This window comes from Oncorhynchus clarkii, chromosome 7 (genome assembly GCF_045791955.1).
Source record: "Oncorhynchus clarkii lewisi isolate Uvic-CL-2024 chromosome 7, UVic_Ocla_1.0, whole genome shotgun sequence".
In the NCBI taxonomy this organism is placed as follows: domain Eukaryota; kingdom Metazoa; phylum Chordata; class Actinopteri; order Salmoniformes; family Salmonidae; genus Oncorhynchus; species Oncorhynchus clarkii.
This window is the reverse complement of record NC_092153.1, coordinates 9,811,913-9,824,903: the sequence shown is the minus strand read 5'-3', so window position 1 is coordinate 9,824,903 and position 12,991 is coordinate 9,811,913. Positions and strand designations below refer to the sequence as shown.

The 12,991-nt window shown below is 42.2% G+C and overlaps 3 protein-coding genes across 3 annotated transcripts; 2 read left to right on the top strand and 1 right to left on the bottom strand.

Annotated features, from left to right (window-relative positions):
• The first annotated feature begins 350 nt into the window (after positions 1 to 350).
• LOC139413999 (brain acid soluble protein 1-like) lies at positions 351 to 1,638 on the top strand. Its single transcript, XM_071161884.1, has 5 exons — positions 351 to 371; positions 725 to 886; positions 968 to 1,016; positions 1,150 to 1,274; positions 1,405 to 1,638. Exons 1-5 carry the CDS (start codon positions 351 to 353, stop codon positions 1,636 to 1,638), a joined length of 591 nt encoding a protein of 196 aa, XP_071017985.1.
• A 618-nt stretch (positions 1,639 to 2,256) lies between these two features.
• Positions 2,257 to 5,156, top strand: LOC139412852 (dynein light chain Tctex-type 3-like). Its single transcript, XM_071159600.1, has 5 exons — positions 2,257 to 2,399; positions 2,739 to 2,780; positions 3,104 to 3,227; positions 3,403 to 3,480; positions 3,926 to 5,156. Exons 1-5 carry the CDS (start codon positions 2,376 to 2,378, stop codon positions 4,000 to 4,002), a joined length of 345 nt encoding a protein of 114 aa, XP_071015701.1. The 5' UTR covers positions 2,257 to 2,375; the 3' UTR covers positions 4,003 to 5,156.
• LOC139412851 (cytochrome b-245 heavy chain-like) lies at positions 4,256 to 12,383 on the bottom strand. The gene is made up of 13 exons (XM_071159599.1): positions 12,200 to 12,383; positions 12,011 to 12,103; positions 11,273 to 11,383; positions 11,084 to 11,168; positions 10,809 to 10,957; positions 9,198 to 9,379; positions 8,842 to 8,974; positions 8,657 to 8,749; positions 8,175 to 8,428; positions 7,612 to 7,774; positions 7,002 to 7,148; positions 6,433 to 6,557; positions 4,256 to 6,278 (listed from the first exon to the last, which is right to left on the bottom strand). Exons 1-13 carry the CDS (start codon positions 12,242 to 12,244, stop codon positions 6,161 to 6,163), a joined length of 1,698 nt encoding a protein of 565 aa, XP_071015700.1. The 5' UTR covers positions 12,245 to 12,383; the 3' UTR covers positions 4,256 to 6,160.
• Positions 12,384 to 12,991: the final 608 nt, after the last annotated feature.

Genomic DNA, 12,991 nt, shown 5'->3' with positions numbered 1-12,991 from the left:
ACAGCCTTGTCTTTCAATCTCCTTGTATAGTCCTTTACCATTTTACATGGCAGTTAAGATTTGATGCTAAAATGCTTTTTTTTAAATACCCCTTTCAACTTTGTTCTTCTGTAAAGACAATTTACTAATAGTAGCTACTATTTTCCAGGCATGCCCTCCAACGATTTTGTACTTTTTCTTTATCATGATTTGTTTGATATAATGAATATTACAGAATAGTTTTATTTATGTTTAAATAAATATATGTTGTTCTAAAACTATCAAAATCAGTATCAAGAACTAGTCCCACCACGTATGATATCATTTGTGTTGAACACATTCTCTACACATGAATGCATTGTGCTGTTTGCATGAAACTGTTCCAGTGGCAGGTGGGATCCCTTTTCTTCCTTTATCCCTGTCTGTAATCCCTTAGCTCCCTGTTGTGACTCCACTATCCATATCCAATGTGAAGCTCCCACCTCTAGTCTTCCTCACATCTCTTTAGTGCCGACTCTCCCTCGTGTGTGTGTGTGTGTGTGTGTGTGTGTGTGTGTGTGTGTGTGTGTGTGTGTGTGTGTGTGTGTGTGTGTGTGTGTGTGTGTGTGTGTGTGTGTGTGTGTGTGTGTGTGTGTGTGCCAGTGTACATACAGTTTCTCCCCTGTGACTAAGTTGTATCTGTTACCTAACTTACTATCGCTTGTTTTAACCAGTCTGCCCCACTCGCTCTCATCCCTTTTTGCAGGATTTAAGAGCTGAAGAGGGGGAAGGACAAAAGGATGTTGAAGAGGAGGAGGAGGATGAAGAAGAGGAGGAGGACAACAAAGCAGAGGAGAAAGAGAAATCTGAGGACATGGAGGGACAGTCATTACAGGGTCAGAGCCAGTCCACAGCAGAACCCCTCCAGGTACGCTACCCTACCGATGACCCTAATCTACAGATCTAGGACCTGTATGTTAACTTGTAAAACAGAATTCCCTCTTTCTAGGGACCAGAGGGTGTGAAAGAAGAAACTCTCCCAGACGGTGGGCAGAAAGGTGAGCATAGAAGAGATGTTCTGAAACGTCTGACAAACAGGTGAACTTTGTCTGGAACTATTTATGGGGTTCATGCTTTACTGTTTCTGTGCTACGGGTGGATGGATTATCATGAAGTGTCTGTTGTGTATAGTTGCAGAGGACTCAGGTCAGCCCAGTCCTTTGGCTCCGGCAGAGGAGAGCTCTGCATCCAGCACTCAGCTGCAGAATCCAACAACAGAGGAGAAACCCAAGAACCAACCAAGGACCAACAGAAAGGTATGACAGAAAGTCATTGGAACAAAGAGGCATAAGCTAAACAACAGAAAACCACGTCATAAAGCTATGTGATTGTCAGTGATTGAGTAGGTCAGATCTCACTGTGTTCTCTCCTCTCTACGGCCCTCAGCTGTTGCTGTTCAAACGCCTGTCCTCCAAAGCCAAGCAGACAGAGGACAGTGCGGAAGCCCCAGCAGAGGGCACTGGCATGGGGGAGCTGCCTGCCAGTGCCAAGGGTCCCTCTGCAGGACTGGAGAACAGAGATCCATCAGAGACCAGCGCTAGTGGTGCCCAGCCCCCTCTGAGAGCACCCTCGGACTCTGGTGGTAGAGGTGCCCGCTCTACCACCTGCACCCTACTGTGACGCCACTCATTGGGTGTTGGAGAACTGGACTGGCAGCGCCAACAACCAATAAACCCTTGAAGAGGATGCACATTGACTGTACACAACAAACAACCACTCCACTTTGAACACTAGCAAACTTCTCACAAAGTGACCTATTTATTGACATTCAGTTCCCATACTTCCCATATACGAAACGTGTATTATAAATGTGTATACTTGTATTTAACGTGCACAAAAATGACTTTAATTAACCATAGTGTGTTTTGATCGTGTTTTTATAACGTAGTTGTGTGTTATAAACTGTGAGGATATACTATTTATTGCTGACTGAAATATCCCAAATGCACAATTGCACTTTAAATGTAACCTTATTGTGTGTTTTTCAGGGAAATATGACATCTGTGTGTGTTCTGATATGTTATTTTCATCGTCTCATAAACCATTTGAACTTGGTTCTGGTGTGACAATCATCTCATGATTTGGATACTAGTAAAACAACTTTATGTAAAAGCTTTGATCATTTTTCACTTTAATGCAACGAGATTGCTGGAAAGCGCCGTCCTCTTTCATCCTGTGCTATTTTAAGGCTCGCCCGCTAGGTGGCAGTGTTCACATAAACTCAGGTCATTTCTTGGGGCTGTGACCTGCTTCCCTCCACTCGTTAACCACCTGTGACGGCAAACAGGAAATCTATAATTTATCAACCAGATTTTCACTGGAAAACAGCTATTTCTATCACTTTTAAGAAGGCGAGAATGGAGGAATTTTCTGGGGAAGAGGTACTGAATATGCTACCAACTATTTCGTTGCTATACTCTTGAGTATGAAATCCAAAATGTAGATAGCTAGCTAACTGGCTGGCACAACAACGCCTGTTAGCTAGCCGAGTTATCTTCTTAGCTAGCCAAATAGCCATACAATTACAGTGGGAAAGACAACTAGCTAGATATTGTTTAAAGTTTAAACTACCTAGACGATCTCTGCGTTACAGTATTTACTTAACTACCTTGTTATTACTGCATTTCAGTTTTAGTCCTAGAGTTTTGACCATTCTAACTGCAGTGAAAGGTGTGATGAGTTGAGATGCCAGTGCAAGTCTGACACACCATTGTTTCTAGGGCTCTTTCAACTCTGAAGAGGCCAGTAACTCCGTGAAAGAGGTAACAACTATCTATTGATTCAGCATCAATACGTTTGAATAACCAAATGGAAATATGGATATTTAAGATGGATTTTGAAATATAGATTTAGCTAGCTATTACTTAGTGTAAATTGACAGTGCGGTATCATGTGAAACCGTATCCAGCCTCGCAGTCTGTTTGTCCCCTGATTACTCAAGACAAACGCTCATATCCCCAATATAGACGTGACTCTGTATACAGCACTGTTCACATCAGGTCCCATGCTCCCCACATGCCTAAAGGGGCCAGCCTTCTCAGATGTGTGTGTGTGTGTGTCTGTGTCCAAACGGTCTGTCTTGCAGTGTATTCAGAGTATCATTGGAGAAGAGAGCTACAGACAGGACACTGTGAACCAGTGGACAGCCAAGATTGTGGAGCAAGCCCTCACCCTGCTGGTCAAACAGACTAAGTCATACAAGTACATTGGTATGGCTGCCTTCATCTCCTATTGAACACAGACTTGTTAATTTTACTGTAAATCCAGCATGCAAACTTATTGTATGGTGCCACTGGTGAAAAATATGTGAAAAAACACAATTGCTTACTGATATTTTGTTAACGATGATCATAATTTGACCCCTGCCTGTTCCTCTCTCTACAGTTAGCTGTGCTGTCATGCAGAAGAGTGGTGCTGGTCTCCACACAGCTAACTCCTGCTACTGGGACACTGTTACTGATGGTAAGATAACATCCACCACTGCTCAGTTCAAAGGGTTTCCTAGTTACAAATTCTTACACCAGATAATGATATTTAACCAAAGATTTTTGGTATCTATTACTGGGAGTTACAGGTTAAGTACTGTTTGGTAGCACAGAGAATTTTCGAACAACCTTAAGTTGGCAATACTTCATTCTTTATTCAGCCAAACATGTATATTATGAAATGTCCAGTGGCAGGTGGTGTTTTAATTTAGAAAATTAATATTTAAAAAAAAGTTTTACTCCATGAAGTAATCGTCAATGTGTATGCCGCCATCTTGTCTATCTCAAATCTTCTTTCATTCATCATGACATGCGGCACTTTGGGGTGGAACCACATGTCACTTCACTAAACCAGCCCTCGCCAGCTGCCTAGGAAACACTGCTTATCAAACTGACTCATGCACTCTGTTCCTTTCTCTCAGGGAGCTGCACAGTGAAATGGGAGAACCGCACCATGTACTGTGTGGTCAGTGTGTTTGCTGTGGCCTTAACCCCCTAGACCAGGACCAACTCTGATACTGCTTATAGAAGGTGCCATGCTTCACCCATCCTGCAGGGGAGTTATTCAGTAATCAGTAGCTCACTGTACATTCTATGCTGAATGGGGACAAGCAGCGATACGGCTATAGATGTGGTAAAGGGGTCAATGGAACTCGACCAAAACAATGGAAATGCGTGTAGGAAAGATCCCGACTCTCCTAATTGCCCTCCAGAAAAATGTGGTTATTTGTATATTTGACAAGACATGTTCATGTCATCAAGAGTCACATTTTTAATGTCACATGCACAAGTACAGTGAAATGCCTTTATTGCAAACTCAAAACCCAACAATGCAATAATCAAAAACAATGTAATACTAGAAGAAAAACCGACTGACGACCACCACTGACTTCTGTATGCTAGCTATGCTACCAGCTTATAGGAATGGGAGTTAGCATTTAGCGGTCACTTCTTCTAAACCTGAAAAGGGACAACTTCTAAATGTTATGCAGTGAAAGCAGACAAATATATCCAAATCGAACTTTAGTAACCACATTGTGGGCCCGTTACAATACATCAATCATGATGGATTTGACATATCTACTTTGTTAGATCAGATTTGTTGAATGTGCGATTCTACGTCCTTCAATCCCCACGGTCTGCGTTCCATTGACCTATTTACTGCATCTAGTGAAATGCTCTGGATGGGCTGAAATGCTGTCTACCCCGAAGACACTTTATTCATTGACTTTAAATGCATCAGTTGAAATCTTCCTATTATGACAGCTTGGCTTCAAAGCTGCTACCTTACGATACCAATGTTCCAACTATAATGTTGGCTTTACTTATAATGAATAAGTCATTATTTTGGTGGGTGCTTATATTTGTCCTGTTGTCCCACTTCCTTGGTATAGGGTGAGGAAAAGCAGTGTTTATTATGTACATTATTTTACATCTCAGATCAACTTGCTTTAGGAAATGCTATGTAAACCGATCACAGGATAGTGTATACAGACACGATTTCAAGTTGCAATCATTGTTTAAACAAATGAAGAATAAAAGAACAAGTTCCATAGAAATAGTAATATGCCTGTAATTTTGTGGGGTGGAAGGTGCCATCAATAGACTGTAGGACCCATAGCTGAATGTCATTAAACGTTCAAATTAAACCTTTTTATGATGTCTGTGTATAACTTATATCAAGCAGCACAAATACAACACCATGCAGATCCATAGGTATTTAACAACTCTAGCCAAGGGTTATCACAATACTTTATGCAGTCTAGTAGATCAGCCACACGCTGCAAGACTTTTCCTCACCAACACTTTAGGTTTATTTGACTGACCTCAGTAAAAAGAGACGCTGAACTCCCACACGAACACACATAGGACTGACTCAGTGTCTGTGTGTTCACTGGTAGCTGAAATGTATCACTTACTTGGCCAGCCTACAGAAACTCTCAGCTGCTATTGAGTCCAGCAGGAGAAGCTGCAGCTGAGATAACTAGAATATCACATCCCAAACAGCTTTTTGTTGCTGCTCATTTTCATTTTAGACAAACGTTTTCTGTACCTACACACTGAAGAAAGCTGCAAAGGCAAAATGCCTGGTAGACTATCCCTGATGCAGTGAAAATAAAATATTATTTTAAATGAAGTAAGCTTTATGCATATTATTTTGCTTATACAAACTTGTAAATACAACACCAGAAACAGGAGGAAGTGGAACTAGAGAGTTTTGACACTAGAGTTTCTGTGTTTGCATGTTGTATTGCAGAACAAGAATAACGTTCTGGCCTCTGTGGTAAATGCGGGTAGGTTTGGGAATTTCTTCACAGATTTGTGCAAGAAACCTATTGTGAAATGTCACTGAGGAGGGGTGTAGAAGGTCATGATCATTAGAACAGTGAAGTTTGCTTCCATTTTTGTTGCTATGATCTGATAAGTTCCCTTATCTCACACAAGTTTAAGTTTTTAAAAAAAATGTGATTCACCCAAAGAATCCATAAAAAAATCATTGATTGTTTATGCTGGGGATAACAACACAACAGTTTAGGAATGTGAAACAGCTTACAAGCCAGAGGATACTCTGGGTCTGGGCAATATTGAAAGCTAACTTTGATAAAGTAGGAATAATGCTATTGCCTCATTGGTGCTCTTGGAGGGGTGTTGGGGTCTCAGAAGTTTTCCTTGTTGAAGATGAACTTGACGCCAGCCTCAGAGTGAGACAGGCACTGCTTCTCCAAGACGTCAGCCAGCTGGGTGGGACCGCACAGGAACACTCCTACTTTTTTCCTGGACACACACACATTAATTACGAATAGTCTACAAGTTGTGAACTATACATGTAACACATTTTACAATTTGAGTACATCTAACTCGTGTGTCTCTGGAATATGCCATTTCTGTTGGCTATAATTTGGATTAGAAGAGGCTGAAAGGCACTCACTCTGGATGCTTTGACCCAATAGTAGTAAACTCATTGTCCCAGTTAGGTTTCCCATACAGAGTCTTCTGCTTCAGCCCTGTGATAGGGTCATTCTCTGCCTCATGGTGAACTCTGAAGTGAGCAGCCTTTTGTAAAAAAAATAATCACTTTTTGAGATTCATTTTGTGATTATGCATTGTCCCACTCTCATCTATGGGCAATAGTTATTCAGTTTGAGACAACGCAGATTTTTTTAGCTTTCATCCTTGTACATAAAACATAAATATGTGTGTGTTAGTACTGTGTATCTGTACATTGGTGTGTCTTCTGAAAAGCAGGGGCACAACTTTCTCTGGGGACGGGGAGAGGACCACATTCTGAAATTGCATTTTTGTCCCCACAGTTTTATCATTGAAATGTGATACAAAATGTGGCAAAGGTGTGCTTTAGGACCATGCGGACATCTCCGAGCGGTCGGGTAGGCTGTTTGGAGTGTTTTTTCCGACTGGATCTTTTTTTTTTTTTTTAAGATGTCTCCCCCACTTCTAAAACCAAAGTTGCGCCCCTGCTGAAAAGTGTGGTGTGCTGACCTCGGTCTCTTTCCAGCGGGTCAGGTAGATGTTGTAGCTGAGGAAGTCCACCATGCCTTTCTCTGTCATCTGTCCCTCCAGAGACTGCAGCAGGTCAGCAAACCACTCAAACGCCTGGGTCTCAGGACACAGCCAATAGAAGTAGATCTGGCATCGAGGAGATGGAAGAAAGATTGTCCGTTTCACATATTGGACAAAACAAAGCTCTGAGGAAGGCCTTGAGGCCGCAGCGTGAAGCTTAATAAAGAGCAGTGATACTATCAAGAGCAGTGTGCGGGTTTCTCCTTTTTCCTCATCTTATTCAACTGTTACCGTGCACCTGCAACAAAGAGCTCAGATGTGCGAGTGCCCTTTTGAATTTTGAATCACAAATTGGACATATAACAAGAAGTAAAGAGCAGCCTAAAAGAACGATGTCAACGTTGAAAATAAATGAACATTGCACTCATAGCAGTGAGATTGTCTCTCACTTCATGAAATGAAATAGAATAGCAAATCACAATGCAATGAAGAACATTTTAGTTGAAACATTGGTGGAATGAAATGGGGAAGTACCCTACACTGCAATTTAGAAAGACAATAAACCAGACAGACAGAGCCCCTCTCTCACCTTCTTGGTGAAGACGTTCTGGTTCTCCTGGATATGTTTGTACCACACTGACTTGAGGACGGAGGCGAAGGGGGTGACCCCGATGCCAGCCCCCACCAGCATGACCACCTCATAGCCGAACACGTCCTCACTGGCCGTACCAAACGGGCCATCTATCGCCATTCTGCATCCAGGGAGAGAGTTACAGTCATATAACAGTTTAATAGTCTTATAATTACATTTATATGGTAAAAACATGAAAGAATCTAATATACTGGATACTTTCTGGTTAAACAATTACACAATGTTGCGATTATTGTAATGTACCACTGCTGAAAACCACGTTTCCTCTCTTGTGGCACTTCCCCTCACCGTTATTTCACAGTAAAAAGAAAACACTACAACCCCATCGTCACGTTCCAAATGACAGCCCACTAACTACACTACGATGTCAACTAGGGACATGAAGTGCAGAAATAGCAGTACAAAAACCTAATTGACATTCAACCTAATGGATATTTAACCGAAGATTAGTTAAGGGGACGAGGTCCTAGAAAATGTTAGCTCTGCATTCAAGCACGTACTTAGGCAGTTTCCATGCCTCCTGGGTCTCGTTCTTGTCCCCCCCGCAGGCCTCGTACAGGCCCTGGGTCCAGTCGCCCACGATACGGATGTGGACGCTGAAGTGATCCTCCTCGGGGGCGGAGGTGAGGGTGAAGGGATGCCACTCCAGCTGGGAGACGCAGGGACACTGCATGAAGACGTACTGGCCGACCTCCATCCTGAAACCCTTCCTCTTCATCTGGAGCTCCAGGGTCTTGGACGGGTGCATCACCACCTGGAGAGGAGAAGGATGGGAGAAAAACAAGATGGAGGCCAAAAAAGACAACTAACTGTTGGATGAGTAGACGTGAACTGCATAGTGCATGATTCTGGTTCTTGGCCAGGGCTGCCTTCTAACAAGGACAACTGTCTCAATCACGCTGGATTTAAATCTAAAAGAAATTGTCCGTTAGAGAAATTGCCTGTTGGGAGTGTACAAGCTGTCTTGAAGGACAGTACTGACCTTGGTGATGACCACCTTCTGTTGGGAGCGGTAGAATCGGACCAGTCTCTCACACACATACAAGATCATAGGCCCCACTACCCACTTCCATGTCTGAAGAGGAAACCGACAGAGAAAATGTTCTTTACAAAAAAGAAGCAGCACACTTAAGTCATGTAAAAAAAAAAAGAGCTGTCATAGCTCACCATAGGAGGGTTCCCAGCAAACTCTGGCTTAGGGCAGAAGGTCCCGTTCTTTCCCCATGACTCAAACTGATCTGCACACTGCGATGGCTTGTTCTCCAGGAGACTTGTAGCGGTCTGCCCTCGGACAATTCGCCTGTGGCAAACCGTTTTAGAGAGATTTAAAATAAAACGCTAGGGCTTTACCTGCAGGTATAATGCTTTTATTACTTGTTATAAGCATGTATGAACCCTTTTAATATCTTAAAATGAGGCTAATAATATCTATGTCTCTGTAGGAAATGTTCAACTGACTCAAACGGGGTATTATGGAGAAACAATGAATGTGCACAAATTTTTGTGAGTTTTAACTGACTCACCCGAAGCCGTGGAAGACGAGTCCGATGAAGAAGATGATGAATAGGTGATGGGTGTACCAGAAAACCTCGAAGTATGACCTGCGGATGACCTCCATGGATGATGTAATGATGAGGATGAGGGCCAAGGTGATGACCACGCCCGTTAACCCCGCGATGGTAGTGAACATCACTATGGTTGGGTTCTGACCCAATCAGAGAAGGGGGATTTCAGAGTAATGCAGTCATGTTGTTGCCTCGGAGGGAGTGTGGAGGCTGTGTTTGGGACTATCTGCTCAACCTATTTAGGGAAGTCGGTAATGTTCAGAAATGCTTCCTTCTGACTCAGCATAATGAACTTGCTTTAATATTACAAGAAGTGGGACATTTGCTGACCATTTTTCGTTTTAGTCATATATTATATCTCTCTGTTCAGAGGAGGCAGCCAATGAGTAATGAAGGAGTCATAGTGTGTTATGGGCTGAGGAACATAGAAATACATTATCATTCTATTCATTCTATTTCTATGCTGGGGGATTCCTCTCTGTCATAATCTGCTATCAATTGTCAACATTCTGTCCTTGGTCAGAACTGACCTCTTGACATAGCTACATTAAATACAAAATACTCTAACGCTTTATGCATTCCTAAAGCCTTTATAGCACTACATAAGACATTAGAACATGTCCTAGGTAGTCATAAACATAATGAACACAGTGTCCTAGGCAGTTATAAACATAATGAACACAGTGTCCTAGGCAGTTATAAACATAATGAACACAGTGTCCTACGCAGTCATAGACATAAGGAACACAGTGTCCTAGGTAGTCATAGACATAAGGAACACAGTGTCCTAGGCAGTCATAGACATAATGAACACAGTGTCCTAGGCAGTCATAAACATAATGAACACAGTGTCCTAGGCAGTCATAGACATAATGAACAATGTGTCCTAGGCAGTGACAGACATAATGAACTATGTGTCCTCGGCAGTCATAGATATAATGAACAATGTGTCCTAGGCAGTTATAAACATAATGAACACAGTGTCCTAGGCAGTTATAAACATAATGAACACAGTGTCCTAGGCAGTGACAGACATAATGAACTATGTGTCCTCGGCAGTCATAGATATAATGAACAATGTGTCCTAGGCAGTTATAAACATAATGAACACAGTGTCCTAGGTAGTCATAGACATAATGAACACAGTGTCCTAGGCAGTCATAAACATAATGAACACAGTGTCCTAGGCAGTCATAGACATAATGAACAATGTGTCCTAGGCAGTCATAAACATAATGAACACAGTGTCCTAGGCAGTTATAAACATAATGAACACAGTGTCCTAGGCAGTTATAAACATAATGAACACAGTGTCCTAGGCAGTGACAGACATAATGAACTATGTGTCCTCGGCAGTCATAGACATAATGAACAATGTGTCCTAGGCAGTTATAAACATAATGAACACAGTGTCCTAGGTAGTCATAGACATAATGAACACAGTGTCCTAGGCAGTTATAAACATAATGAACACAGTGTCCTAAGCAGTTATAAACATAATGAACACAGTGTCCTAGGTAGTCATAGACATAATGAACAATGAAAATCTGTAGCTAATAGAATACTCACGGTCTGGTCAGTCCTGATGGGGTTTAGGTAGGAGGCATTGTCTCCGGTGCCAATCTGGGACAGCACAAAGGGCAGAGAGCTGCTGTTCCTGTACAGCTGGGCTCCCATGAACCACTCAAAGTTAAACAGGTGGGCGATGATGTGGACCGCTAGGCAAGGACAAAGGCAAAGTAAAGATTACAATCTGTACAGAGACATCTGTTTGATGAACAATGAAGATGAATGAAGACAATCAAAGGCAGATGTAATGCAAACTAAGTGAGTGAGTAGGGTACCTGTGTGAAATGCTATCATGTAAGCTACCAGCTTGTGAAAGGTGATGTTTCTGTCCAGTTGTCGAGCAGCTGTGCGACTGCAACACTGAACGTGTAGGAAAAGTTTGGAAAAATGTGATACAGCTTTTGTTTATAGATGACTACCCATACACATTTGAATGAAATAGGGTCGGGGTGTGTCTGTGTTACCTGAATGGAGCCGCGCAGGAAGGACAGAAGGTTCCGGCAGACTGGCAGCAGAATAAGCATACAGTTAAAGTTGAGACAGGCTGCAGGAGCCCTGGCCCAGGAGAGGGCATCCTGAGGGGAGTGATAGTAGGGTTAGATAGAGAGGGGGAGAGGGAGAGGGAGAGGAAGTGGGAATAATTTGTCGAACACCACCATTTTTACAGTTTGAATCTGTTTTTTTTTTATTTCTGGTTACTGGTTTCAATTGAAAGGGGCCCTCAGGGACTGAGCAGGAGTGAGAGGGGCGCAGAGTAAAGTGCAGACTCAGTTTCACTTCTGGTCATTGCTACTTTTAGTTTAGCCACCTGGGCTTCCTGTGAGGAACACGTAGTCAGTCATACACACAGCTGTAACCACAAAGTAAAGATATCACATCAACTTGTGATTCCTCTTTTGTTTCAATCTCTGTCAGACAAGAGGGGTTAGGCATAATATGGACTACACATATTCAATATGAATGACCTACTAACTGTACAATATACATGTAAATATAAAATCAAATAAGGATAAAGGTCTACGTGTTAAATATGTAATACAGCAGGCCCTGCTGACAGATGACAACAGCTGGCCAGAGGCCAGCACTTCATATTTGGTTCTGGGTTGCCAAGATGTCTAATACACTAAGAGCAGAGTATGAAATCTTAAACTGACCTCCATTTCTTAAATAGAAAATCTAAGGACTTTGGTTCTCAAACTTACCCCAAGAAGGACCCGTGTGTAGAACCATCTCTCAGTCAGGAAGTTCATGTAGAACTGGACAAACAGGTAAGCGTTGATTCCCAGCCATACCAGCTAAAACAGACCCAATTCACCTGGTTAGATCAGTAGCACATTACACCCCAAAACAGAAACGTGGAGTAATTATAGAATTTAATTTGACAGACTTACAATGACAAAGACCGAAAGTCCCTCGTTGGCAGCAAAGTTGCCCATGGTGAAATGATGATTGAGTGTGTGTGTGTGTGTGTGTGTGAGAGAGAGACAGAGAGAGAGTGAAAAGTGGAAGGGGGACAGTGATGTGCTGAGTTATATAGACTAGAGACCAGGACATGTGGTTTCCACCACTACCCCTGTGAGTGAGGGTGCATCTCAATAGTCTAATGCTGCTTCCTCTTTTTTTCTCAACTTCCTCATCTGCACTGATCTGAAAATAAAGCAAAGGTGAAAGCAACATGGTGATTACCTTCATCAGGTATTTGCTTTAACCTGTCCAACTCTATCCAATGACATATGTGCAGACCCACTGGGCACAGACGTCAATTCAACATCTATTCCACTTTGGTTCATTGAAATGACATGGAAACAGCGTTGATTCAACCAGTGTGTGCCTAGTAGGGATGAAGGAAAGGAGGAAAGGAAAGGAAGCCACTTCAGTATGAGATGCACCCATACTGCATGCTATTTCATTAGGGAAGTACATGTAGCAACCTCTTTTGTCATCCCCAGGTATTGCACCATGACAGTATTTTATTTCTTTATTTGACCATCGGCTGGACCACTTTCTCTTCCAAAAGGAAGTCATCTCTCCATGGCGACACATTGACTTTTATGCAGCAGAAGTGAATGATTTCCACAGGAGAAGTGAAATCTCTAATCAACTTGTATGTAGTTTTTCATTAAAAAAAACAAGTATATATTTAAATGTGTATGTAATGTATGTAAATATATAAAATATGAAAG